Raw genomic sequence first — 27320 nt, 5'->3', positions numbered from 1 at the left:
ACTAAGTTACTAATCTAAAGTAACACTGCTGAAGACATCTCTCATGTGGCTTCGGTGAAGAGTAACTAGGGCCAGATGCATTTGTTGGGTCTTAAGGATATGACTGTCAGATACTCATCATTTGCTGTAGATACATTTATAGATCCGCCACTTCTTCTTTTCTCATCCACTTAGTTTCCTTAAATTTCTTAAGGACACATTGCGCACCGGGCTGAGATAGGCCAAATTTTCAGCTTATGGATCACATTGGTGATGGAAAAAAATTGAATTTTATTTATTTTAAAATACTTTTTACCCAGCTGCTTAAAGCAAAAGTGTGTTTTAGATTTAATATCAAATAATATTTTAGGTGAAACCTGCAGGACAAAAAAGTAAACTGGATCCTATAAACTCTCATAATTTCACCTGTTAAATGAAAGATTACACTTTTTTTGGTTTAACTTTCAAACTCTCATCTCACTAAAACTGGTGTACAACCTACTTTTTTCCACTCTGATATGCACAAATTTGTGCATACAAATCTACACGGCTTTCTTTGTGGGTTTAACGGTCCAAACAGGGAATTTCCATCATCAGAAATGTCAAGGGAAATTCCAACGCACGGCTAAAATGTTACCTTGAGGGGCATCATGTTGGAAAATATTATCTCAGTTGTTTTTTTTAAACAGATTTACTAAAAACTGCATACAACTTGGGCCACTCTTCTTTTTGATCTGCAGGAAATTCTCTATTGTGACAACACCATGAACTTGTTTTACCATGTTACCTACTTATTCTGAAAAAAATAAAGTTCACAGTAATTTAGTGGTCAATATAATGTGTTCAGATTCATCTCATAAGTCATGACACACCACTCTTTCCTACATATATCCTTTATTTTTATTTTATTTATTTATTTTTCTTGCCTGTCCCGTTCAGTACTTTAGCAATCAGAACTGTTGTCAGAAGGGAAGGAAAGATGCCCAACAGATTTATTTTTTAAGTGGAGAAATTATGGCAATGCCATATTGGTCCACTTGATTGATCTATATTATCATAAGCTGCCTTTAAAATATTGGTATCTGTGTTAGTATCTGCAATATTTGAAAGTGAATCGATACCAAAAATTGCAGCATTGCACGCCACTAAGCAGATGTTCCTCTTTAGCGATCCCTATAGGTAGTAGCCGAAAGAAGAGAAGATGTGTAATTTTTCCCTGGTCATGGCATCAATCGACCGGTACGTCAAGTTTGCTACAACAAAAGCAAATAGCGAAAGGTTTATTTCAAAATTAAAGCACTACATTTTAACGCTCTATGAATAAACCAATTTGTGCAAATATAGCATTTATTAATTATAAAAAAACAATTAAGTTGGCATTAAAATAGCAAACGAAACTACCAGACGCCAAAGAATTGCATTTTTTTTTATATCGCCGTTAGAGCCGCGATTTATTTTGGAATTTCTCACCGGAACTGAGTGAGATTGATATTAGCCAACTAGACAGCGTCTCAGCAGCGTTTGTTTGTGTGTTTTGTGAAAGTCCACCGGTGATGTTGCTGCGAAGATAGGGGGAAAGGTGTTCAGAGGCGCTGTTTGGAGCACAATTATCCGTCAGCTCTGCCAGGGCAGGTAACGTGTTTAAACGGACTGTTGTTGGGGGAACGCTGTGACATTGGCAAGCTAACTTGGTATACGAACTGCTAACACGCGCCCTGCGGAAAGTGAAAATAAAAATTTTCTTGGTCGGGTGACCCAAGACTTTTTGTATTTCCAATCTGCCACTAGAAAACACGAGTTTTTGCATGATTTTCAGTGTTTATTCGCTGTGTTATAAGTAGAGCTGTGTCGATATTTTCCCTTTAAGAACGGCGACTTCCTTGTTGTGTTTATTTCTCAGACTGTGAAAGCCAAGGCTTTTCGCTGGAAGTCCTTGGTGTCACTTCAGTACTTCCTCCAACACGTATATGAAATGTAACTAGGTAGTGTATGAATAAAACAAAATGTCTTTAAAATAAATAGTTAAATTAATGAATAAGGTATAATTTTATTTTTATAAATTTATTAATTGTGTTGTCTTTGCCGCACTACTCCATGCACTGATAAAATAAAATCGAACGTAAATGGCAAAGTTGTGAATAGGAAGAAAGCACCGGAGAAACTGGTCCCAGTGAGGAGACTCATGAGTAACCGTTCAAAATAATCCTTGTTTGTGTGATTCTGAGCTTGTTTCAGACAGTTTATCTTCTGTCTGAAACGAGCTGTTCTTTAGGCCGATGTTCTGATGGTTACCTGTGCCTAAACAGATGAAGCAGGTGGGTGGTGTGAAAGATGGCCTTATTTGTGGTATCTGCTCTTATTGATGTCATACAGACCAAAATTGGGTTGCAAACCCCCCAAAACAAACTGTCTAAAGTGAAGAGCTTATGGCAGGCTACAACCTGAGCTTCTGACTCTCAGTGATCACTTCTACTCGTCATTCATTAAAAATTTGGCCTTGTCCATTATGAGCATCCACCAATGTAACTGTATACATGCAGAAATAATCCTCACCCCTCACTTGGCTCACTCTGAGCCTCTGTTCAAGCCAGTTCTTCCACCACTGTGACATACTCTTATGTCACTTGAGCCACTTATTGACTTTGTTTGCACAAAACACATCCTGTTTATCCGCGTGCAAACTTGCAGGAAGAACAAACCTTCCAGCTTAAAGCTGGTTTAGACCGTGGTCACAGCGTGTTAAAAGATTCTTACGGTTTCTGGCGACTGGTATTTGTAGCTGGTTGGAGTTTTCCGGCTTTCTTTGACTGCAAAGCCAACAACTATAAGTTTCACTTCCTATAAAGTAAAAGTGAAGGGCCAAAGAATGATTCTGGTATTTTGAGAATATTCATTTTCTTTATCTATGTGAGACTTACACCTAGGGAAATCATACCCGGTGCAAGCCGATCTCATTTATTTAGCCTTTTTTGTATCTTTATCCTGAAAGCAGATTAATTTCCTGCAGGTGGGATTTTCAGGCTGGCACACTGTAACCTTTAGCTTAGCAATGTGAAATTAAAACCCCTCTCAGCTTGGTTCGAGTATTTCAGGTTTCTGTTTTTTGTCTGACACATTTTCAGGATGTTGTTTCAATTGGTGCTGGCTTTCCTTTGTGGTGTTGGCGTTTGGGCCACAGAAAATACCACCACCCAGCAGGAACCGCCGCCGCTGCTGCTGGTGTCATTTGATGGGTTTCGAGCTGACTACCTGAAGAGGTTCCCCATGCCGAACCTGAAGCTCCTGTACAGCCAGGGGGTCCTGGTGGAGCAGCTCACTAATGTCTTCATCACCAAGACGTTTCCAAACCATTACAGTCTGGTAAGCCTGCTTTTGTTTGTGTGCGTGTGTGTTTGGAAGATGATCTGTCTGATAGCTGTGTCTAATTCTGGTCTGAAAACATTTCCTTCCTTTGAATTTGATGCAAGAAATAAGCAGGTTCTTCTCTGAAAAACACGTTGCCTCAAAACCCACAGCCTTTCTTTCGCTACCGTTTAACCCAGAGGCGACAGCACTCAGGATTTCCAAGAAAAAAACCAAAAGCCTCACTGCTTTCATCTTTCATCAGATTCACTAGTCGTTTCCTCCTGTTTATTTAGTCTGTAAGCATGCATTAAAAAGAAAGAACAGGGCCCTATTTCAGGAAGCCGGTTTAGAAAACTCAGAGTGAAAAACGATACTCAGGGTTGAGTAACCCCGAACTGTCCAACTCGGAATATTCGGTTTCAGAAAGGCTGATAACAATTAGTTCAATCAACGTGGAGTTGCTTTAACCCCAAGTTAAGCGCGCGCACGGGGATGCATAAAGCCCTGATTAGTGGAGCACAGATTAAGCGAGTCACCATGGAGACGGAGGGAAAGAAGGCGCGGTCAATGTATTTTACAGCGCTTGAGGCTGAAATTCTGATGGCAGTATAGGGCTTTGGAGCGTGATGTCACGGGGGTGGGCGATAACATGCAAATTTTGCGGAAAAAAAGTAACACAGCCTCAGCTGCAAAAGAAAGGGAGCATGCATGGCAAAACATAGCCGACAGAGTCAATGCCTGAGTGTTAATATAAACATTGATCTAGGGATTTCCACCCATTTAACACGTTATTTTATTATATTTTATTTTATTTTTTATTTCATACATTTTATTTTGTGATGTGATGTGAGCGCAGGTGCAACCCAACAGGCCCCAAACGTTCCTGGCAGCAAGTAAAAATGAAATATGAAAATATAGTCCAAACAGGTAAGGTGTAATTGTATTATGAGCCATAGTGCTTGGTCTGTTTGTCCGATGTAAATCGATTGCAGTTAGAGGCTACATTAATTTCCCCTCTGTAAGCACTTATTGAAATTATCTGTGCACATTACAAGTACATATTTGCTTACTCTGTATGCTCAACAGAAAAAAAGCGGAGGCCTGAAAAACAGGTGGGGGTCCTCCACCACCACCACTCACAGAGGCTGAGCAGTTGGCTTCCACATTTGTGATAATGTTGGCAGCATCACATATGATCTTCACAGTGCAGAGAACACAAATTAGCATCCATTACTATAATGAAATAATCTGTTAGTTTGAAATGCTACAGGGAACTATGTACCTGCACATTAATGCTGTGGAAAGACTTCCTGTTCACATAGTCTCCTTCATTTACTGAAGGAGCAATGATTGGAATGTGAGTGCCATCTGTACAGCCAATCACGCCTGGGAACCGTGAGAATAAATGTAAAATTTAAGTAGTAGTCCAAGTATCACCACATCATGAATTAAGTTTTGTTCATCCTGATACCTGCAATTTTGTGGCATCCCTCTTTGATAAATCTTGTGGGTCTATGACCGGGGAACACCACAGACGAGTACAGGAGACGTTTCAGTGCAACTGTAACATTCCTGACTGCTCGACAGACGGTAGCCTTGGAAACGTGCTCAGCGTCACCAATATTATACAGAAAGCTCCCGTTTGCAAAAAACCGAAGTGCAATACAAATAATATGTACAGAACTGAGAGAATGTCCGCGATGTGTCACATGAGCAATATTAGGCCTGAGGATGTTATTCAAATAAATTATAGATTGTGCTGAAAAACGGTAACGTTCACACAGGAAATCATCAGGAAATGATAAAATGTCCGAACGCGCTCTAATCACTCTCTCCCGGCGGAGAGCTCTGCGGAGAATTTGGGCCTCAACATCTACTGGCTCTTCAAGGAAGGGACACGCCATGTCTGACACTTCCTACAGTCAGGTTTCCGACAAAGAGGCGGAGAAAGTTAGGGTTAGTTGTAGTAAACCTGCTAGGGGGCAGGTTAGCTTCACGGAGTGTGTCGTCATAGTAACTCGCTCAGAATTAATCTAAACTCGCTTTGTGAAACCGAAAACCCAGAGTTTTCGTTAACTCAGGGTATACTTACTCAGAGTTTGCACTAAACCGGCTTCCTGAAATAGGGCCCAGAGCTTTTGTTGAGCTGGAGTATCTCTAGAGTGAAAAGTTACACCAAAACATTGACTTGGTCAGAACCATAGACTGTATATAAAAGATGGACATAGTGACTTGAGTTGGGAGATGCTGAACACCTGTGATTGACAAGTCATTAGCTGATGAGTAAACTCCTTTTAATCTGCCTTTCTGATTACAAATAAAGAACACAATTAAGAGGGCTATTATTCTACCATATGGGTTGCCCCCAGGTGGCCAACAGCAAGAACGCAGGTTTAAGAGTTGGGTCTTTTTTTAATAATTATTCTAATTATTAATTAATGTCATTAGCTGCAAAATGTTTCACTGGGTCTTTTATATATTTATTTTTTTTAAATCACACAAGATTTTCAATTTTCCCGTAAAAGCCTTGTAAATGTGATATTGTCATTGAAGTTTGTTACTGTCCGTCAGATTTAAAAGGAAATATAAAAAAAAAAATCAATTTCAAAGTGTGATATTAGTGCTACACGATTGTTTTTGATCAGTACTGTGATGATGGCTATTTGTCATGATCATTCATTTATTTTTTTGGACAAAAATGTTTTTATTGCACTGTGAAGTAAGCATAACACTGCTTTCATATCCAGGTAAGGAGCTGTATAAAAACCTAGTGCTAAATTAAACTGGGGACTGTATTTTCAGTGCAGTTTTGTTGCTTGGCTGCACATCATTCTTTGCATATGATTTGTTCTTGGTTTATACCACTTGTCCTATTGCTAAAGACTTCCAAGCAATGCATCAAGATCCACTTCTAGGAACAAGCTCTTTGCATTCTGATGGTGCAGACATTCAAATCAAATCAAAATTCAGTTAACTGGGTTCCCAAAACTTTCATCATTGCATTCACCTTTTAACATTTTGGAAGCTGCTTTTCATGCTTGAGTAATCAAGTCTCTTAAAGCTAGATAATAGAACAAAATCACATAGACAGTATAATATTATTGTTTTTATTATTGTTACCTCTGCAGGTTACAGGGCTTTATGCAGAGTCTCATGGTATCCTGGCCAGTAGAATGTATGATCCCATCAGCAAGAAGCACTTCAGCGTTAGCAACGACACCGACCCGCTGTGGTGGAATGGGGCGGAGCCCCTCTGGATCACCGCGCTGGACTCCGGCTACAGCACTGCAGCCATGATGTGGCCCGGCTCCGACGTGACCATCAGGAACCGCACACCTACACACTTCTTTCCCTACAACCACCATGTAACATTCCAGGAACGACTGGGGAATGTGACAAACTGGCTGTTAGGAAATGCAACGGTAGAAATATCATGTCTCTACGTTCCTATTTGTGGCGCTTTGTGGAGATGGTCTAATTTGGAAAAGCTGGAAGGTTTGACATTGTTTATGATTTTTATAATCCCACCAGGAACAACGAGTGAAGTTTGCAGCTCTCTACTGGGAGGAGCCGGACAAATCAGGTCACACGTTCGGCCCTGACAACACCACCGCCATGGGCAAAGCGCTGAAGGAGGTACAGTCATTTGGTTATATTCAAATGCTCAAACAAGCTTACTAGGTTGTCATACTGCTACAGCAAACCTGCATGTACAGTGGAGGAAATAATTACTGGGTCCTCTGTTGAATTTGTAAGTTTGCTCACTTAAAAACAAATGAAGAGTCTGTAATTTTTGTGGTCGTTTCATTTTAATGCAGAAAGACAAAATATCAGCCAAAAATCCTGAAACCTAATACATAAAAGTTATAAACTGATGAGTGAAATAATTGGCTACCAAGCAGAAAAATTTGATATTATTGGAGGAGAAACCCTTGTTAGCAAGCACAGCTGTAAGACGTTTCTTGTAGTTGGTCACCATGTTTGGACACACATTAGGAGTACACACATTATTTCCAAAAACTCTCTAAATCTTTTAGGTTTCTTGGCTGCCACTTATAAACTTAAAGCTTTAGTTTTAAGTTTATAAGTGGCAGCACGACTGAGGTCTGGAGACCAGCTAGGCCACTCCATGACCCTAATGTGGTTCTTTAGCCACTCCTTTGTGGCCTTGGTGTAATGTTTTGGGTCATTGTCATGCTGGAAGACCCATCCATGACCTATCCTTTGTGTTCTGGCTGAGGGAAGGAGGTACTCATGCACTTTTTATGGCCCCATTCATTGGCCCCTACATGCAGTGAAGCCATCCTGCACTCTCAGCAGAAAAACAGACCCAATCCATAATGTTTCCATTTCCGCGCTTTACTGTACGGCTGGTATTCATTGGGTCACATTTCTCTTACTCTAAACACGGCGGATTGAGTCGATGCCAAAGAGCTTGATTTTGGTTTTGTCTAACCACAGCTTTCTCCCAGTCCTTCTCTAAATCAGTGAAATGTTCACTGGTAAACTTCAGACGGAGCTGTACATGTGGCTTCTCTGAGCAGAGGCACAACAAGATTTCAATCAAATGCAGGCTGGTGCGTTATCATTAACAAGCTCCTCCCATGTAGTTTTGGACTGATCCGAGACCTTTCTCTTGATCATCCTCACCACATCTTGCCTGGAGCTCCAGACCAATATTCTGATATACTGTCTCTCCACTAAAATGAAAGACTAGTTCCAGTGGTGCAAGTCTTTTTTTTTTTTTTTTTTTTTTAACTTGATGCAGACATTTGTGTCTGCTTGTGTGTGATTAGGTTGACGACAACATCGGCCTGCTGATATCTGAGCTAAATCGGACCGGCCTCTGGGGTCGCATCAACGTGGTGATAACGAGCGACCACGGGATGGCCCAGTGCTCAGCCGATCGCCTCATACGGCTGGACGAGTGCCTCCCTGAAGACAACTACACACTGGTGGACCTCACACCTGTGGCGGCGCTCTTCCCAAATCAAAGTAACTGTGCTAAGCTCATCTCATATTACATAATGAAACTTGTGTCTCTGTTATTCTGTGCATTGAGCTCCCAGTTGCAATTTTCCATGTGTCTGCTGCCCAGGTGATCAAGCTGATGCTGTCTTCAATGCGCTAAGTAAGTGCCACCCCCACATGACGGCATACTTGAAGAAGTCCATTCCTGATAGGCTGCACTACCAGAACAATGTGCGCATCCAGCCAATCATACTGATTGCTGACGAAGGCTGGACCATAGTGAAGAAGGGGAACAAGTTGCCGAGATGTACGTGCTTTTTTATTTTAATTTATTTTTTTAATAATGTTGAGTTTTTGACATGTTAAGACTAAAAGACAAAAGCCAAAGCACAATGAATTAACTGCCTACAATATTAATACCTGGTAATCCTCCTGTTACTCCTGTTTACTTTTAGTGGGCGATCATGGCTATGACAATGCTCTTCCCAGCATGCATCCTTTCCTGGCAGCGACTGGGCCTGGCTTCCGTCAGGGTTATCAGCTGAACAGCTTAGAAACTGTGGATGTTTATGCACTCATGTGCCGCCTGCTGTCAGTGCGTGCGCAGCCCAACAATGGCACCCTGACCCAGGCTCGGTGCCTGTTGGCCGCTGAGACCTGCGTAGATCTTCCCCTGGTTATCGGCCTGGTGGTGGGTGTCCTGCTGGTACTCACTACAATCACTGGTGAGTAAGAATAACGTGTCTTCTTGTTGTATTGTGTTGATGTGGGGGGAAAAAAGGGGACCCAGATTTGAACCCTGTGGAACCCCCCAACATTTTCTCAGCCTTTCCATTAGATGAACAAGCTATGATTTGTTTTCTTTTTTCTCCTCCTCAGTTTTGTTCAGGTCTCTGAGCACTCGCCGCCAATCAGGGCCTCGGCCTTTCCGGAGGCTGCAGGTCGACTATGATGATGATGACGACGACCCCTTGTTGGAGTAAACCAACTGTGTCGCAAACAGGTTTAGAACCACACATTTATCAAGAGCAGACCACAATGCAACCCAAAACAAGAATGTAAAAATGTAATCCAGGCTAAAAGCAAGCAAGAAGCTGCTTCAACTAAAGCCTGGAAGGAAATGCAATCTGTATAATTTAGTAGGCCTGTCACTTACTTCCCCATCATTATGCAAAGAGAGTACAATTGTGCAGTTTATCACGTGATTGTGTTATGAGACATAAATATGTCATGCTAGTCTTTCAGCTGCTCCCCAGGCTTTGCTCTTGGGAGCACATAAAGGTTAAAGACAGAAACATATGAGGGAGTTCAGAGTTCAGCGAACAGACTCAGAACCTTACCAGAGATCATTTTTTTTCCTTTAAAGATTATAATGTCAAGCATGTTCACACAGCTTCCAGCCTGGCTACTTTCAGATCATGCTGTAAGAGTCCCTTTCCGACGATGTCAACAAACCATTTGAACTTGGAAGATCATTGCTGGTGGTGAGAACGGGGTCGCTGCCAACGGTTTCAATCCAGGAGTCACATTTTCCAGGGACGGTGCAGACTAGAAAGGAAAGCTGGGAGACAGAGTGGTAGTGACATGCAGGAAATGGCCAAGAGTGGACTTTTTATACCATAACTAAACATGGCACTTTTCTTATTACACACACTCCCTACTGCATTAACAGTTTAGCCTGTATTATGTTTAACCTCTCTTTAATTGTCTGGTATTATGATTGTAAAATATGCCGCTCTGCTTCCTGTCCATGTTGGTGATTGGTCTTATGTTCCAAAATCCGCTCACAGCTAGACTGGGAATCCGTGGATAACAACGTTTGTGTGACTGCTAAGCCTGATTACAGAGGTCGGGTTTAGTGAACCCAGATAATGAAAAGACATCCCCGGTGTGGAAAACTAGCTTAATAATACAGGCCTCAGGTCTGCAGATCCCGTGCACTGGTATAAATACAGCTGTGGGTAATGCTATATTCTGTTGTTGTTACTGAGTCTTCATAATGTTACTGCTGTTAAAAATCCTTGGACTTGAACATGTGACAAGAAGCCAGTGGTGATTAGCTGTGAAATTTTGGGGAAATATTGGCGAAGTCTTTGGTGGGAAGACGGTAACAATGAGTCTGATATTATTATTATTCTCAAAGAAGAGACAAAAGCTACTGACTACTTTCATTTATCTTTTCTTTCCATTTTTCTTTGGTAATGTTGTTTGAAGTTGTGTGCTGTTACATTTTTAACAGCAGAGGGAGCCACTAGCTCATTTAATTCAGCTGTGACAAAGATTTAATTGTGATTAACCTTCAGTTTTCTTTATCTGGTGTTCTGTGGTTGTTTTTTTGTTTGTTTGTTTGTTTTTTTTTTGCCCAAGTATGCCAAAACCTGAATTTTAAATCTGAATTGGTACAATAATATTAATTTGTTGAATTACAGGTAATTCCTCACAGTAGCTTTCTATGCCAGTTGTTCACTTTACATGAGGGTGTGTCAGGGGTCCATCTGTGCTTCCTGTATATGAGTGATACCAAAGACTGTTAGATGCACAAAGAAATAATCAGCACTTATGTCTTTTTTTTTCTTACACAGGGATTTGTATTACAAAATTAAAACTGTAATTGTTATTTTTAGCATCAGATAGGTTAGCTGCACACTTTTTTCTTTTTTTTTTAAGAAACAGTACAAACGCAAATTCAGGTAGTAGTTTGAAAGTTGAACAGTAATTTCAAAGGCTGTTTTATTTAATCTGATGCTCACAGAGGGAGCAACCACAGGTCTGCTGTCCTGATCAAGGAAATTAGATGGAGCACACGCCTGTTAGCAGGATCAGAAACTGTCACCGCTCAAGGTCACAGCATGAGCCTGTTGATATTTAACACTCCTATTATTGGCAAATTCAACAACATGACTCGAACCAATGAGGGATGGATCCATATGACACATGTTTTGTGGAAATGTTGCTCTTTTGCTTGTAACCTTTCCTGTTTCCCCCCCAAAATTTTAAAGAACATCAGTGACACACTGCTCCTCCTCACCAGAGCACTAGATGAATATTTAATAACATAAAAAAAACTTCTATCTTGTTTGTCTTGTAAGATTTACTGCAAACCAAAGGTCCCAGTTGTTTTGTTCATTGTTTCTTTATTAAATGGAGTATATATATATATATATATATATATATATATATATATATATATATATATATATATATATATATATATATATATATATATATATATATATATATGTATATATAAAAATAAAAGAAAATGGGTGAAATATTTTCTGTACTTTTCAAGGGATTTATTGAGTATAACCACATCACAGAATAAAAACATACAACTTGCACTCAGTGCAGAGCTGCTTGCATACTTTAACCATTTAGAATGTGAAACCCCAACTTTTGTAAAGTTTGCCATGTGATGTTCCCTCTTCTGCATATTGCACATATAGTTATTTCTGATGGCTTTATGTAATGTGCACATATGTGGGCAGCTGTGGCTCAGGAAGTAGAGCAAGTTGTGCACTTGTAGTTAAATTCAGGCCACTGGTATGACAGGTTTTTTTTTGTTTTGTTTTTTTAAATGCAGATGTCATATCCAGGTGTTTAAATGCTACATGTATGCTCTCTGTATTGCACTCGCATCAAGGCTTGATGTTTAAAGTTACTGTTTTTAGAAGTGTAAAAGAAATCTGTACTATGCAAATTGTGTCTAACATGTCAAAATATTTGTGTAGTTACGAGATTTTGACAAAATAAAAAATGTTGGGAAGCCTGATTCGTCTCTTAATCCTCCTCAGAATCACTACACAAAAACTCCTTATGTCAGCTGGCATTGGGGAAAAACAACCGAGACACCTTTGGGAAAAATTAATTTATATTCCTTTATATTTTTTTTTCTCCATTGCAGTCACATTACAATGTAATAAAATGATAAACATATAAAATCAAACTCAATACTGACGCATATACATTTGTTCTGTGTTCAAAACCAAACGAACTGTACATGTTTTCATTTATATTTCTTTCACATCATTTAAAATCTGTCATAATTTCTATGTAGTCATCTGTATTATTGTAAATCTTTGTCTCTTCACAGATAAATAGACTTTATTTTCAGGAGGTATTGTAACAAAAATAACACATTTCCTAATGGTGGCTGCCTAGAATCACCGAAAATATCATTCAACTCTTAACCGTAATGCTTAGGTACTATCGTAGACACGCAATACACAAACTGAAGGTACACGATGGGTCTTCTCGTTCCCCTCCCATTTGTATTTGTTGTGAATTAGGGAAACCCCCTGAATGGTATCTCTCATGAGCTGACGTGGGAGCGATTTGAATTTCTGTAGTGAAGTTAGGAGATGTTAGCCAGACAGCCCGACTCGCATATGAAATGTAATACACGCCCATGTTTTGGCTTTTTTGTGATTGCACTGCACTCAGCTAGTTGATTATATGTGGAGTTTAAAATGTCCTCCTTATCCAATATATACATTTTTATCACAATCACCTGGACTGCAGGAAAAGGGAAATGGCTAGTTAGCTTTTTTTGTTTTTGTACGAGACACTGTATTTTTTAGTCAGAACCAAACTAGTGAGCTGATATTTGGAATTGGGGTGAATTGAGAAATTGAACATTTTTTTAATGAAGGTAAAAACTAATGACTGACTTGGAAAATATGGACAATTATAAAAAGATGCTGCTTTCATGTCTAATGATATGTATGCTAAATATACGACTAAAAGATAAATGATAAATGTGACTAGAAGTCACAAACTCTCTAGATAAGGTTTGTACAGAGATTAGATGTGGGAGAAGTCTTCTTTTATAATAAATGAATACTTCCGATTTATTATTTTATATCTTTTATATTATTTATTCCAAACAAAACCAATTGTGCGAAAAACTTTTTCGTTAGCGTTAGCTTTTTGGCCAGAACTAGCTAGCTAGCTAATTAGCCATTTCCTTGTACGTTAAACTTTAAACTGAAGCAAAAATAATTACCCAATGGATTTTTTAATTTGACATTTTTGTAGTAATATGTAAGCAAAGATAACCTGAATTGATGAAGTGATAAATGTGCAAGATTGAACTCAGAAATCAATATTAAGGTTTAAAAAAAAATAAATTAGTTGTCAGAATGTTAACTTTTTCTATTTTTACATTTACCATTATTTTGTCTTGTTAATTTCCCCCCATAAACATGAAAGTCTTCTCTCTGAATTTTCTGTGACTAAAATCATAATGTATAACAAATTATTTTGTTATATATTATGATAAACATTTCTTGTGAAGGTTTCTTTTGAAATAAATTATTGCTTAATAATTATTTTATTTTAAAGTAAAAAAAAAAGGAGCACAGTTGTCTGGCAAATCACCTCCAAAAACGTCATCCCACCCACAGAGCTAATATCAGTGTGCTTATACTCAAGACAACACAATGGCACAGATTCCTATGAAAACACAGCTTCCAGTCAGGCTGAATTTTTCTTCTCTCGTTTTACATTCTGGATATTTAGAAAGAACATTTACTATCGGTACATTTCAAAGAGCCATCTAAGCAAACCCATGGAACATAGATCCAACTGAGAAGGATTACCAGAAAAAGGTATTTACAATCAAAATGCCACCCACAAGAAAATAAAAGTTACTTTTGCACATCGAAGTCGCTAGAGCTACTTTTTTTCTCCCCCCAAGCTGAAGAACATGGTAGAAAAGCATGACCCTAACAAAATAAAAGCTCATGGTACGTCTAACAGGTACTTCCAAGTTAAGGTTTAGTTTGACCCTGCCCTGTGCTTATAGTATCCAAACCTGAGTCAAACCACTGAAATCCTTTTTGTTCATTTTCTGTGCCAAAACTACCAAACCTCTTCGGTTCCTCAAGGAAAGGATTTGAATTGTCATCGGACTCAGATCTGGTAAAAACTGGTCTGAGATCAGAAACAACTTAACATCTGGCCTCAATAAAACCATACTTTCACAGCTCTAGACCAAGCACGCAAAAGAATATATGAAGCATTCATGACACGGTATGGTAGCTTGTGCTCAGACACACACACACACACACACACACACACACACACACACACACACACACACACACACACACACACACACACACACAGCCTTACCACAGGCCTCATATGCTTTGTAGACCCTGATAGTGGAACATTTATGTATTTTATCCAAAGGAAAAACAACTCCTTGGTTTTCATTTCATTTTCACAGATACACATTCCTCAGTCGGGAGGTGGCATTCATCCCAGTTATTCCCAAGGTACAGTTTTCCCCTCCCGACCAATTTTAAACCATCAGAAGTCAATCCTGATAGAGAACAATGTAAAGTCCATAAAAATAATCACCAAATTATTTAAGAAAAATGCAAAAAGCTTAAAATCTGTAAACAAATGGTACATCACATATTTGCAATTCTGCACATCAAGACTTTATGGTTTATTCCTTCCTCCTAAGAGAAAAAAAAGCCTAAAACATATATATAAAAACAAGCAACGCGTGAGAACAGTGATGTGGTATTTCTGTAAAGGTTATCTAAGGCCAGAACCTTCTTGCTTGTAACCTTGCATAGCTGTGGATGTGAAGCCATACAACAGTGACATAACACCTACTGGATTTAAATTCTCTTACAGTGTGGGCATGAATAAGGCTCTGGTTTTCTCGATGAGGGAAGAAACTTATCACTCAGAGCGCGCAGGCTCAGTCATAGGCCCAGTGTGGATGATTTTTGACTGCTGGGTGACACAACCGAGACTGATGTATGATACCTGGACTTTGATCATGAGGCTATTGCTGAGTCTGAACGCTCCTTATGAGTAGTTCCATATAAAGAGAGAGAATTGTATTATTTGGTTGCTTCTAACCTGATTTGGCTATAATAAACCTGATTTCTCATTGGCTGGAGCTCTGGGTGCAAAGAGCTGTGGATTGGATCAAAAAAATTAAATCAGCGGTTAATGCTGTGGGAAAAAAACAAGCGGGGCAGCTGCTCTTTGTTCAGAAACATATAAGCTGTGACTCTTGGCCATTTATATTTACTCTCAAATCCAGATCGCTCATGCGAGATTATTTGTTTTTCTGTGAAACGAGCAGGAGATGCCTGACTGTGCTCTCTAAATGGCACATGACGCTGTTTTCCTTTGATTTCTGCGTGTTGACGCTATTCTTCATGTACAGTGCATGTCCAGATCAGAGTGTACCAGAAAAGTAGCACCACCCTCCTATGACTCATATCTTAAAAAAAACCACACACACACAGAAAAAAAGAAAGAAAAAAAGAAACCACCTCCACTTCAGTCGAGCAGATAAGGCATTGTTGCTTTGATGTGTTTCACAGAGACGGAAAGTGTTGCTGTTTTTACATACGCCGTCAACATGAAGGAATTAGACTGTTTCATCGATTTGAATGTTTGATACACATATTTGGCTAATTCTTCACTGTAACCACAACTATACAAAAACCCATCTAGCTTTACTCAATAGCACCATATGAATATTGTTCCCAAATTATAAAGGGGTAAGGGAATACTGGACATTGGTGTGTGAGTGTGTTTGTGTGTGTTCAAGCGGTGAGGTAGGGATACATCCCATGTTATTACACTGCTTTTCATTGTGTGTCTCTCCCTGCTTCAGAGGAAAACCGTGTGTGTCTGTGTGTGTGTGTGTGTACACTAAGCACATCTCCCCCATGTTGGAGACTTGCATAGCTTCTGCAGGACAGGAAGAGCAGTTGTCCGTTTGGACGGAGCCTTTGGCACAGCCTTGGCTGATAACTGAAGGCAGTACTCAAGTTGCACCATAGAATTCAAAGAGACAATCTGCCCTTATTGCACCATAAGTACATGTGTGTTTTGTATTTGCACCATATGAAGTGGGATTAGCAGCCAGTTGACTCTGAAGCTCGAGTGTCGCACCATATGAACACTGATGCTGCTGCTTCTGTTACGCGTTCGCAACTAATGTTTCTACTCGCCGGATCGCAGCAAATGGACTGATTTGTCTGTTTTGTTAGTCGGCTAGCACCACAGAAAAATAATGTGAGCCCACCTATCGTTCACACTTAAGGGGACGCTGTATTTCTGCTTTTAGTCTCCTTATTTAAATTAAAAAAAATTCCACACTGGGGTAATTATTACAGTTTTATCTACTGATTAACTTTATCAGTCATTAATGGTGTTCTTAACATCCGCTAGTTCATCGGTGAACCACTTTGGTGGTAGGGTTGCCGTTAGGGTTGCATTTCACCAAACAGGTGAAAGCGCTAAATGGTAGATGTGACCCTAACCCTTAAACAAGCCTTAGGGTTAAAGCTGGCAATGTTTCCCAAGGTAAGGATCAGGACTATCATTATCGCTAAGTTTTGGTTTTTTGTTGCTCCAACTTTGTCATTTTTCTCTGAACTTTCATGCACAAAATTTGTAGGAACAGCCAAGGACAGAGGATATTGGGTCTTGACATTGCGTCTTGGTTGTTTGAGTACGATGCTGACTTTTTTGCTTTCCAGACACTAAGTGGTTCACAGCTAATAAGCAGCGGGGTTGATAGTTAACACCTGTAAGTCTGAAGCGATGGTTCTGAGCCAGAAGAAGGTGGATTGCCCACTTTGCTATGGGGACAGGCTGTTTTCTCAAATAGAGGAGTTAAAGTGTCTTGGGGTCTTGCTCATGAATGGGGGAAAATGGATTGGGAGGCTGACCAGAGATTGGTACAATGTTTGTAGTGATCCGTAACTATTTGGCCACAAACTGTGAATAGTGACTGAAGGAATAAAACGGTGGATACAACTACCAGAAAGAAGACTCAAAAGACTGTCTGGACTCATCCTTAGAGATAAGGTAAGGACTCAGAGTAGAGATGTTTCTTCTCAGCATATAAAGACACCAAGTGAGGTGTTTCAGGCATCTGACTAATATGCATCCTGGAAGTTTCTTAGGTGAGACTACTGAGGAGAGACCTTGGGTAGACCCAGGACAAACTAAAGATATTGTCTCTTGGCTGTTTTTGGGAATGCCTTGGTATCTTCAGAGTCAGTGGCCATGGAAAGGGAGCACTGGTCATATCCGACAAGCTTTTCTACAACCAAATTTTAATGTGATACCTTAAAATTGCAGGTTTTACCAATAATTCAAAAGATTCTCATACTTCTGGGTCACTGGTTGAAATCAATCACAGAATTATAATTTGAGGACTAATAAATTAATAAATTACGTATATTTGCAAGTCGCTCTCAGAAAGACTTTGACTTTTACCAAAATTACAAAATTTGTTGACGTACCCCAGTTTTAACTCTCTCTATACCCAGCCCTCATAGCAAAGGCGGTTGTAGAAAGCAGGAGAAAGTGGGCTCATGGAACGGGATCAGAGGAAACCCCCCCCCACAGCGTGAGATTTCAGGAGTTGCACAGTTCCCGTTGACATGCTGATGACTAATATCTCAGCTCATGTGTTTTCGCCTGCCAATGTAACAGCTTGGATTACAGGGGTAAACAAACCAAAAGAAATAAATAATGAGCCATACACCACAGCTCAGCTGTGGGTGGCTTTGGAGGAGTTGATATTGGACACGAAACAGGAGAAGACAAGTCACTGGGAGGGTTGTGATGACTGAAGTCCAAAACTGTTTTATGTCATTTTCAGTGGCAGCACCCTGTTAGTGTGGGACCAACATGATTAAGCTATCACACAAAAAAAATGTAGTAGACCTCAATTAAAAACAATTACTCTTGAATCTACCTTTATTTTTATGATATAAAAAGACCTCCCACAACTGCTTGGAGCATAAAAGGAAATGATGGAGAACTTCCCCTAAGATGGCATTCAAATTTCACACTTTATTTCCCTCCCAGATGAGCAATATGGTTATGACCAACATCATCTAGGACTTTACTTTTTACATTTTTACTTTTCCAAATGTTCAGGAAGAAATTATTTTAGTGCTTTTGTAATATGCTTTAAGAAGCAACTGTTTTTCATTTTTCCACATTACAGCTAACATGTTGCTAACTGCCCTCAACATACTTTTTTCAAGTCTATCTTAAGGATATAGTTGGGCTTGCTTTGTTCTATGCTCAATTGGCCTTTGAGTTACATGAGGAAAGTTGTACTAGTTCTTTATCTCTCCATTAAATATGAGTTCCTGCAAGCAGACTGCCTAGGTTAGCATAACAACCAAAAACAGGTAGAAACCTTTAGCTTTCAAGATCTCGAGTCAGATTTTGTGGCAGGACTTGCTGAGTTGTTGACATCGTGTAGGCAGAAACGAGCATAGAAAAGTAACTATTTTGTTGATAGAAATAACATTTGCTACAAATTCATATACATGCTTTTCTTTATTTAGATAAGTATGAATTTATAACATAGCATCTACTATTGCGCTACACAAAGTAACCCAGATTAGCTGGAAAACTTACTCCCCTGATTACCCTGATAGGTCAGGTATGAACTAACACATTTCTTTTAAAAGCCCTGATCAATAAGAATTATAATTTTTATAGTATGAATTTGTTTCCATATTTTGAATCACAAGCACATGAACTCCAAAATTCGAAGAGTTACTCTTTTACTGTCTTAGGAGCAAGTAAATGTGCAATTATTCTTAATGGTAGATGGTTTGGCTACTTTCTGAACCCACAAAAAACTATTTTTTACATTTATCTTTTTGTATAATTTAAATAAGACAAGATGCTAGCTACTAGATACTTTAGGAGAAGAAATCCAGGCTAGCTGTTTTTACCTGTTTTCAGTTTTTTTAAGCTAAGCTAAGCTAGTCAACTCTCTAGTGCTAATATTTTACTTGTTGCCTTTGACAAGACAAGTAAATCTACTAAACTAAAACTGTCCTTCTGAGAGACTTTAGCTAAAATTTTAGATTCTTTAAAATTGAGGCTGCAAATGTAAAAATTGTTGTTTGAGTGTGCCTTGGATGCCATTACTGCCACTTTGTCTCCATCTTTTCCATCATGCTCGGCCACTCTCCCCGTTAACCTTGTCAGTGATGTCGAGAAACTGATGTGTCCAACAACAACATAACAACAGATTAAAAAACATCCTCTCTGTACATAGAAAATATATACACTATCTTTTGACCAGACTAATAACGACATGTTACAACTCATTTTATTAAAAGTGACCGTCATTGTGTCACATCCTTTTATTCTTCTTAAACCTGTGAACGCGTGCAACATAAATGGCTTGCGGTGGTCAAGGACTCCATCGTAAAACTACGCTTATTTTTCATATTTTTACTTTTTTTTTCTTTGCAGCGGAGCGCGCACATGTGAAATTAAGGAAATGAGACCAAGTGAGGGACGATTAAAGTTAAATAGAGTGACAAAAGGTTTAAGAGAGGAGGAGACGGACTCGCGCCGAAGCAGCTTGTTGAGTCATGGCCATGGGACTCACAGGTCGCAGGTGCCCGCAAGGAATGTAAGTGTGATCGCGTGTGTGCGCACACATATAAGTGTGACAGATTGCTTCTGTGTGTGTATGTGCTTATATCAAGTGTGACTTTCTGTGCATGAACGTGTTTCTAAATCTTCTCTAAATCTGAACATCCACATATACATACATGTTTTTTTATGGTGCACATGTGCTTTTGTGTACTTGTCTGTATATGTGTGTGTGTGTGCTGATTTGTGTGTTTGTCAGAGTGAGGACTCATACTGCAACAGTTCATACAGGAGGGGTCCATCACGATAGCGGATGCCCACAGCGGCTGGCGTTATGTACTGCAGGATGTTTATAGTCCTCCGCAGGCGCCTGTCTACATAGTGGGCATCCCATGCTGGGTAACGCTTCCTGGGCATGTCGATCTTTATAAGCGGGCCCTCGGGCTTGGAAGTGGGGGGCGCAGACCTCACCTGGAAGACGGGAAGACACGTCTCGGCCACATCCTCTTCCGTCTGTGACTTGGCCATGTGGGCTGGTGTGGGAGGGGCTGTGGGTGGGGCTGACGGGGGGAGAGGGAGACCCCAGAGCAGCTGGGCACAGCAGGATGAGGCGGGACTTGGCTGGAGGTGGGCAGTGGCAGGATGGAGGAAACCGTAGTACAGCAGCATGACCAGGACGCCCCCTGCGAATGTCAGGTAGACGCTGCACAGTGCCAGGACGGCATAGGAGTCGGTCAGCACTGGATCTCTGTAGGCATACCTACAGGATGACAGGTGACAGTACAGGGGTTAAATTAATCGGTGTACATCTACACGTGTTTATAGCATTAAACCATCTTTCCCACTGGTCCCCCAAATCTGATTATAATTGTTTTATCTACTGATGGGTAGCCCAGTGTGTATTTTAAAACATGGTTTATTAGTGGAGTTGTACTTAATATTAATAATCTAAATCGGCAAAATAATTTCTAATCATCGTTTTAAAATAAATGTAGAGTCGTACACTCAGTAACCCTTCTTTTAGACAAGCCCCTGCATGCTGCAGGTGGCACTGCTAGAGGGACAGGAGGAGGGCACCAAACTTTAAAGCGATCTGTCAAATTTAACCAAGCAGTTTGTTTGCATACACGCAGCTTTTTGCTTTAGCATATTAAAACGACTGCACAAACATGTAAAGCATGCTGGTGGTGGATGAGAGCACATGAAAAGATGGATGAATTTCAATAAAGCCATGACTGTGATAACTCTGGCTGCCAGAAACACTGTCATCAACTGGCAAAACAATTTTTCGGTGTACTACTTACTGGCCCTGGGCCATGTGGCCATTAGTTATATTGCAAGTAGTATGGCAGTAAACTCATCACGAAAGCATTTACTAGCCTTTTATTACATGAATATTGTGATATAGGCTTACCTTGCTAGTGTTGTAAATGGGCTAAGCCTTGGTAAGCACTTATGGTATACTTTAAATGTGTCTGTTTACTTGTTCATTTCAGAATAAATTTGAAGTCTGAGCAGGATGCAATACAGATTAAATACTCAGCAGAACAAGAACAAGTAACCTTCAAAATAAAACAGGAAGTAAAGAATGAAAGGAAAGCCTGAGAGAACACAGGCAGCATAAAAAAGATAAAAAAAACTCCAAAATTACAAAGGAAGGAGAAGAAAACATTTATAAGAGAATTAGAAAGAGATCATTATACAGATCATTGCCATTTAGCTTTGTGAAGCTGGATGAACCTGCGTGCCTTTACGGTAGCTCCTTGTGAAGTAAGAGGTACGCCTACCTTTTATAGTTTTTGGATATTCTTGCATACATTCTGTGATATTTATGTGAAAAAACATATTTTACGATTTTACGCTTGTTGCATCAGGGATATCAAAGAATGCAAACGGCACTAAACTCACCACAGCCCGGTCAGGATGCTGTTCTCGGCCAGCACCACGGTGTAGTACGCCACCATCCTGTATCGCGTCCGACCCTCTTTCACGTTGAACCAGCAGAAGATGTAGACAATGCCGACCACCATGTTGAAGAGCACCTCCTCCCACTTGGACATGCAGAAATCAGTGCCTCCGTGCACCACCCAGAAGGCCATGGCGCACCAGTGGAGCACCACGAAGATGCCGAAGTAGATGTGGAAGAGGGAGGCAAAGAGGGCGAGCGAGAGGACGCGGGAGAAGATGGTGAAGAGGCGCCAGAAGAGGTGCAGCAGCGCCCCGCGGTAACTCATGCTGCGCTGGTCGTCACGAGAGTCTCGGAGCAGTTTGTGGTAGGAGGCCAGAACCCAGGCGAGAGACAGGAGGGAGGCTAAGGAGGAAATGCCTGCAGGGAGACACAGGGGTGGATGATTTCCATGCTTCTCCTGTTTTGTATAAACACGACATTATAATGACTCACTAGGGAGGGAGAGGGGGGAAGGTTGTTTTGTGTAATGGTGTGAGCATACAATAAGTAAGAGGTAGTGCGTGTCACGACCGAGACATTTGGTAATGACGAGTCTCAAATACAAAGTTATTTTTAATGTCCCAGCTGCCGTGTGTATCCGCCCCCTTGTGTACTCGTCACATCTTTCCATTAAGGTAAACTGTGTCCCAAAACTCCAGAGTGAGCGCGATGAATAACACCAGTGGGTGGCCGCCCAAGATGATGCATGCAACACGGAAGAGGAGGATGATGGAGTCTGACTCGCACATCGCTTTCTATCTTTGACAACCTGAACAACAGTAAAAACCTGCGAAATCCAGCAGCCATCTGCAGCTACACATAATCAAGCACAATAGGTGCAAATTGATAATTAGCACTTGAGCAGCTGCTCATTTGCATGCTGTTTGCCGGCTACGCGAAAACATGCTATTACGCCGGTACAGTGCAGTCTGTAAATCCATCCAACCACCTACACTGTAGCGTCTCAGCTCGGTTCTCCTGGATCATGATGCAGAGCTGCAGGACCAACTGAGGCGCCGACTCCAGAAACGTTTCCAGCAAACGCAACATGTTGACGTCAGCGTACTCGAACATCATGGCCCAGTACCAGCGCCGCTGGTGCTCCTTCTGCCGACGCGACATGACGCCTAGGTACAGCGTCCTGATGTACCTGTAGGGGTTCAGAGGGGCAAACACGCATATGTCAGGCTTTTCTACACACATTCAATCAGGGAAGTCAAACTCATTTCACGTCGTGGGCCATGTACGGCCTGCTTTGATCTTAAGTGTGCCAGACTCACTTAAGATCAAAGTGTAAAGCAGTTTATCTGCACATTAAATCTCTGCGATATCACAATGTAATAAAGAAGAAGTGCAAATTCAACAGTACATGTTAGTTTTTCTACATGATAAAGAAATTACTCTTTGGGCTTAAAATGTAAGAAATAAATGTGTAAAAATAACAGTAAAAGTTCTGGATTGTCCTGTACGTTTGAAGCAGAATGTTTTTGTTAAATCACAGAAAATATCTTTTTTAATTAATTAATTATATTTTACTGAGGACAAACTGAAAAAAACTTAAATTTCTATAGTAGATCATGAAAAAATCTATTACTTCATTACTTTGATGTAGTATGGATGGTGAACAAGATGTCAACTTTATTAAAATATAGATAAATTCAAAATTTACGCCCTCCTTCAGACTCCACCAAAGATGTCCACTGGGTCGGGTTGGAGCCTGTGCTGGGCCACTTCTGGCCCTCAGGCCTTATTTTTAACACACCACCTTTAGATGCAAAAAATATAAATAAAAAAATCTGCATGCTGTCACTGATAGCAGATCTCCCTAATATGGTCATCTAAGGCACACGAGCAGCTTCCCGCCTGCTGGAGGGCCGGCCAATTAGAAAAAGCTGGTTTAAAGGGAGCCAAAAGAGCTGGTCTCAGACGGCAGTCAAACTCGTGGACTTCATCAAGGTCCCGTATCAGACAGATATGGATTATTTTGAACTCTACCAGAGTCCAGGAATAAGAATAAGGAGCTGGAAATGAGCCTAATAGGTCACATCTTCCCTTGCGTTCTTTCGCCTAATCGGGCAACTAAATCAAAACCAACACTCTGACTTATTCCTGTTTCACCTGATTGGTGGCTGTGAATATTTCTAGCCTTCATTACTTCATTACACTGAATTTAACCTTTCTATAAACAGCCTTGAAGAGATGCTGATCTATACGTGCTGGATGTGGGAAACTACAGCACATGTGGGCGGGATGTAGGCAGTGATCTCAATTAAACTGCCTCACTGCCACACTGAGCGTGTGTGTGTGTGTGAGAGGAGTATGCACACAAATGTAAACGTGCTGTAAAAATAAAATCCTTCAGCTTCCCCGTGCATGGCTGCAGTCCATGCATGGGTGTCCTCCATGCAGACGTGCACTTCTACATTATGTACAGTACGCCTATTAGAGCTGGAGGTTAATTCACGCCCCATAAATAATGCAGCGTCCCTGGAAGAAAATGCCCACATGTGCATCGATTTACAGCACGCCGGCCCTCCCAAACGAACCATTTCGAGATGTTTTGGTTTTAAAATAAGGCCAGAAGGATGTGTGTCCTTGACTCAAGAGCAGTGAAGGATAAATAATCAGTATCATTTGTTTGGCTTCTGTAAACAGGAGCTCTGGTCTGCAGTGTTGAGTGTAGCAGACAAGCTCCTTAATGGCCTGACATGGAAGGAGGTGGTCTCAAACCAAGTACAGCTGATCTTCCATCCAGCCCACCCTGCCCCCACCACTCTCACGTCTCCTTCTTCTCCCCTCCCCCTTCTTTTTCACTCCACTTGTGCATGTCCTCACCCCCCATCTCTCCCTCTCCACGGCCTCTCCATCTCTCAATTTCCCCAGCTATAACCACCCTTTCTCGCCCTCTTCTCCCCCACCCTCTCTCTATGCTCCTTCCCATCCGGCCCTTCCTCCAGGTGGGAGAGTCCATTCTGAGGGCCAAGGGGGGACAAATACTGGTAAGTGTGTATGGGTGTGAGAGGGGTTGATTTAACCCTACAACCAAAGCACAGAAGCTGTGTAGCACATCAGCATAGTAGGACGTAAACACACACACACACTACTCTACTCTCCCTGCTGCCCACCCAGGGGCAAGTGGACACCATTAAGAAGTCTTCTCAGAGAGAAGAGAGAGGAGGGAGGGAAGAGAGCAAACGTTGTCCTTACATAGACTGGGAAGCTGGAAAGGAAAAAAAAAAACACCAGCGCACTCGTGTTACTTCTATAACTACAGTGTGTGTGTTTGTGTGTGTAGACCAAGCTGCATGCTTATATGAGGCAAGAAGCCCACAATGAAAAGAAGTGTGTGTATTTCAGTTTTTCCCCCAACAGTGCTTTTAGCACAATTAACACCTAACATTGTCCAACTGTGGGAATATATGTGTGTGTCTGTGTGTGTGAGAGAGAGAGATAAATAGAGAGAGGGAGAGAGTAAGAGATGTGCTGCCAAAAGCGCAGATGCTTTTCCTCTTTGTACTCTCCATGCATGCTGACACTCATGGGAAGAGCCTTGACACCGTTTTTCCACTGTTCACACACACGTGCTGACATGTGTCAGCGCACACACAGATACACGCAAAGGCATGCTGACATTTCAGAAGGGAAGAGCCTTGACCAAAAGCTGGAAATGCTGGGAATCTGTTCAGCACCATGGAGAGCGCTTCGGTCAGCCCTTAAAACACACACTCTGAAGGATGTGGCTCACTTTGTTTCTTTACACTGTGTGAAGGCTTAACTGTAGCTACTCTGCAACTGCAGATGCTTTACTCAGGTTCTGTTCTGGCTCTGAATTCTACTCTTTCTTACTGCAGGGCGGTCAGCGAGTTGCTGAATTAGCTTTTCATAGGATGAGTCAGAAATGAAAAGTTTCAACAGATCAGAGTTTGTGTGTGAAATCAGGCTCTCTGTTCTCCTGACTGTCTCTCTTAATATCTTCCTGTCATTCCCAGACAGCAACTGAAGCACAGAGGGAGTCGCAGAGAGCCTTTCCATGTCTTCCTCTCGCTTTTCTCTCCTGCCTGTCACTGTGAAGCGAGCTGTCTTTTCTAGTAGCCACATCAAGTGGACACCCTGCTCTGCTCATTAGGAGCATTAAGTTTTTGTGAGCCTGTTAGAGAGAGAGAGCGAGAGAAGGATCAGGTGTGTTTGTGTTGCCCCCCCTCCCCCTCTTACCTCCACACTTGTCCCAGCTGGAGGATGTGTATGGTGGCCTGCCACAGCCAGATAGTGGCCAGCTGCAGGCGGTCCCTTCCAGGATACAGGCACCCCAGAACCACCGTGCCCCGCTTGGTCAGCCCCTCGACCTCCCCGAGACCCCCGCCGGTGTAGTCCTGCACGAACCATCGGAAACTCAGAATCTGGACCAGTACCGAGGGCACCAGTACGAAGAAAAGAGTGAGGCCGAACCAGAGGTAGTCCTGCCTCTGGTAGTAGTCCATCGCCAGGCACAGGTCCGTGCCGACGTCCCAGAAGAAGACAAGGAGGGCAAGGATGATCCAGAGGCAGTCCAGCCACAGCTGCTCCCGGGGCGGGCAGTGAGTCTCCCGGATGCCGACCCCTCCGGCAGGCGGACTCCCGCCGAGCAGAGAGCCGAGGCAAGCTGAGCGGCAGCCCCAGTAGCAAGCGGAAGAGCGGCAGCACTGACAGATGTGGATCGCCGCGGAGTCCAGAGGCTCCTCGGCGTCAACATCATAGAGCTGGGCGAAACCCCCGCCGCCGCACCCGACCCCGGCTTTGCCGCCGTCGGACTGTGCGGCCATGTTCGCCTTCCCGCTCCTGCCCTCCTGCGAGATGCACGACAAACGCACCGTTTTGCTTTCTTGTGGGGCGCGGACACCACGTCACCTCCCAGATACCTGCTGTCCCCTACCCTCTCGCTCCGCGGCGACTGCTGTGACTCTTTCCCGCCCTGGGCGCGAGGAGCCATCAGAGCCGGCGGCCGCGCGACGGCGGCTCCTCTTCTTTCTCTACCGGCCGACACACACCCGCCGGGGGCTCGCGGTCAGCAGCAGCAGCAGCGGAATCTGTTACCGTTCTAGTCCGGCAGCCCCGCATCCTCCCCGTCCTGCGCGCGCGGTCATCTAGGGCAATGAGAGGCTATGACGTAATGCATCTCCCGCTGTTCTTAAGATGTGTAAGTGACTGTGTGTGTGTGTGTGTGTGTGTGGGCGCTAAACGGACAGCAGGCTATTCTCTTTAACTGCGGCTCTGCTAATGTAAACCTTCCTGTTCAGTCAACTGGAGGCCCTCCTGCTCCTCCTGCCCCCAGCACTCAGGCTGCAGATGCCCGGCGTCCGCTGCCACCCATGTCCGCTCCGTTCCTTTCCGCAGCTCCAGCCCTCTGCAGCTCCTGCTTCCCCTCTCCTCACGTTCTCTTACGCTTTCACTCCGCCCTCTACCGGATAACAACTTCAAACCCCCCGATCCACATCCGCACACACGCTCGAGCGAGCGCGCGCACACGGACTATGGTCGTGCACTGTATGGGAACATATGGACTGTTTTTCCAAGTAGTTTTTCATTGGAAAGAAAAAATTCCCAACACCTGACGCTCAATCAATCAATACCCCCCTCCCCCCCAACACACACAGCTCTCCATGACTCCCTCACACTCTCCACGAATCTCTCCATC

At 42.1% G+C, this 27320-nt stretch overlaps 2 protein-coding genes across 3 annotated transcripts; one reads left to right on the top strand and one right to left on the bottom strand.

Moving 5' to 3' along the window:
* The first annotated feature begins 1472 nt into the window (after positions 1-1472).
* Positions 1473-11500, top strand: enpp4 (ectonucleotide pyrophosphatase/phosphodiesterase 4). 2 transcript variants are annotated; one of them, XM_080878806.1, is made up of 9 exons: positions 1473-1611; positions 3102-3339; positions 6453-6746; positions 6856-6960; positions 8121-8319; positions 8423-8602; positions 8751-9020; positions 9175-9298; positions 9711-11500. In XM_080878806.1, exons 2-8 carry the CDS (start codon positions 3103-3105, stop codon positions 9276-9278), a joined length of 1389 nt encoding a protein of 462 aa, XP_080734932.1. In that variant the 5' UTR covers positions 1473-1611; position 3102; the 3' UTR covers positions 9279-9298; positions 9711-11500. The 2 variants fall into 2 exon arrangements, with proteins under 2 accessions (XP_080734932.1, XP_080734931.1); XM_080878805.1 differs by having other exon boundaries at positions 9175-11500.
* Positions 11501-11557: 57 nt separating this feature from the next.
* xkr6a (XK, Kell blood group complex subunit-related family, member 6a) lies at positions 11558-27092 on the bottom strand. The gene is made up of 4 exons (XM_080877105.1): positions 25862-27092; positions 22603-22799; positions 21610-22027; positions 11558-20461 (listed from the first exon to the last, which is right to left on the bottom strand). Exons 1-4 carry the CDS (start codon positions 26446-26448, stop codon positions 19957-19959), a joined length of 1707 nt encoding a protein of 568 aa, XP_080733231.1. The 5' UTR covers positions 26449-27092; the 3' UTR covers positions 11558-19956.
* Between the last annotated feature and the right edge of the window lie 228 nt (positions 27093-27320).

This window comes from Rhamphochromis sp. 'chilingali' (genome assembly GCF_963969265.1).
Source record: "Rhamphochromis sp. 'chilingali' genome assembly, chromosome: 3".
Taxonomy (NCBI): domain Eukaryota; kingdom Metazoa; phylum Chordata; class Actinopteri; order Cichliformes; family Cichlidae; genus Rhamphochromis; species Rhamphochromis sp. 'chilingali'.
This window is presented reverse-complemented; position numbering and strand designations above follow the sequence as displayed.

Coding starts and splice junctions, on each gene's coding strand:
- enpp4 (XM_080878806.1), top strand. CDS start 3,103: ATGTTGTTTCAATTGGTGCTGGCTTTCCTTTGTGGTGTTGGCGTTTGG. Junction 3,340..6,452: donor TTCCAAACCATTACAGTCTG/GTAAGCCTGCTT, acceptor TTACCTCTGCAG/GTTACAGGGCTTTATGCAGA. Junction 8,320..8,422: donor GGCGCTCTTCCCAAATCAAA/GTAACTGTGCTA, acceptor TCTGCTGCCCAG/GTGATCAAGCTGATGCTGTC.
- xkr6a (XM_080877105.1), bottom strand. CDS start 26,448: ATGGCCGCACAGTCCGACGGCGGCAAAGCCGGGGTCGGGTGCGGCGGC. Junction 22,028..22,602: donor CCGAGCTGAGACGCTACAGT/GTAGGTGGTTGG, acceptor GTCTCCCTGCAG/GCATTTCCTCCTTAGCCTCC. Junction 20,462..21,609: donor AGCATCCTGACCGGGCTGTG/GTGAGTTTAGTG, acceptor GTCATCCTGTAG/GTATGCCTACAGAGATCCAG.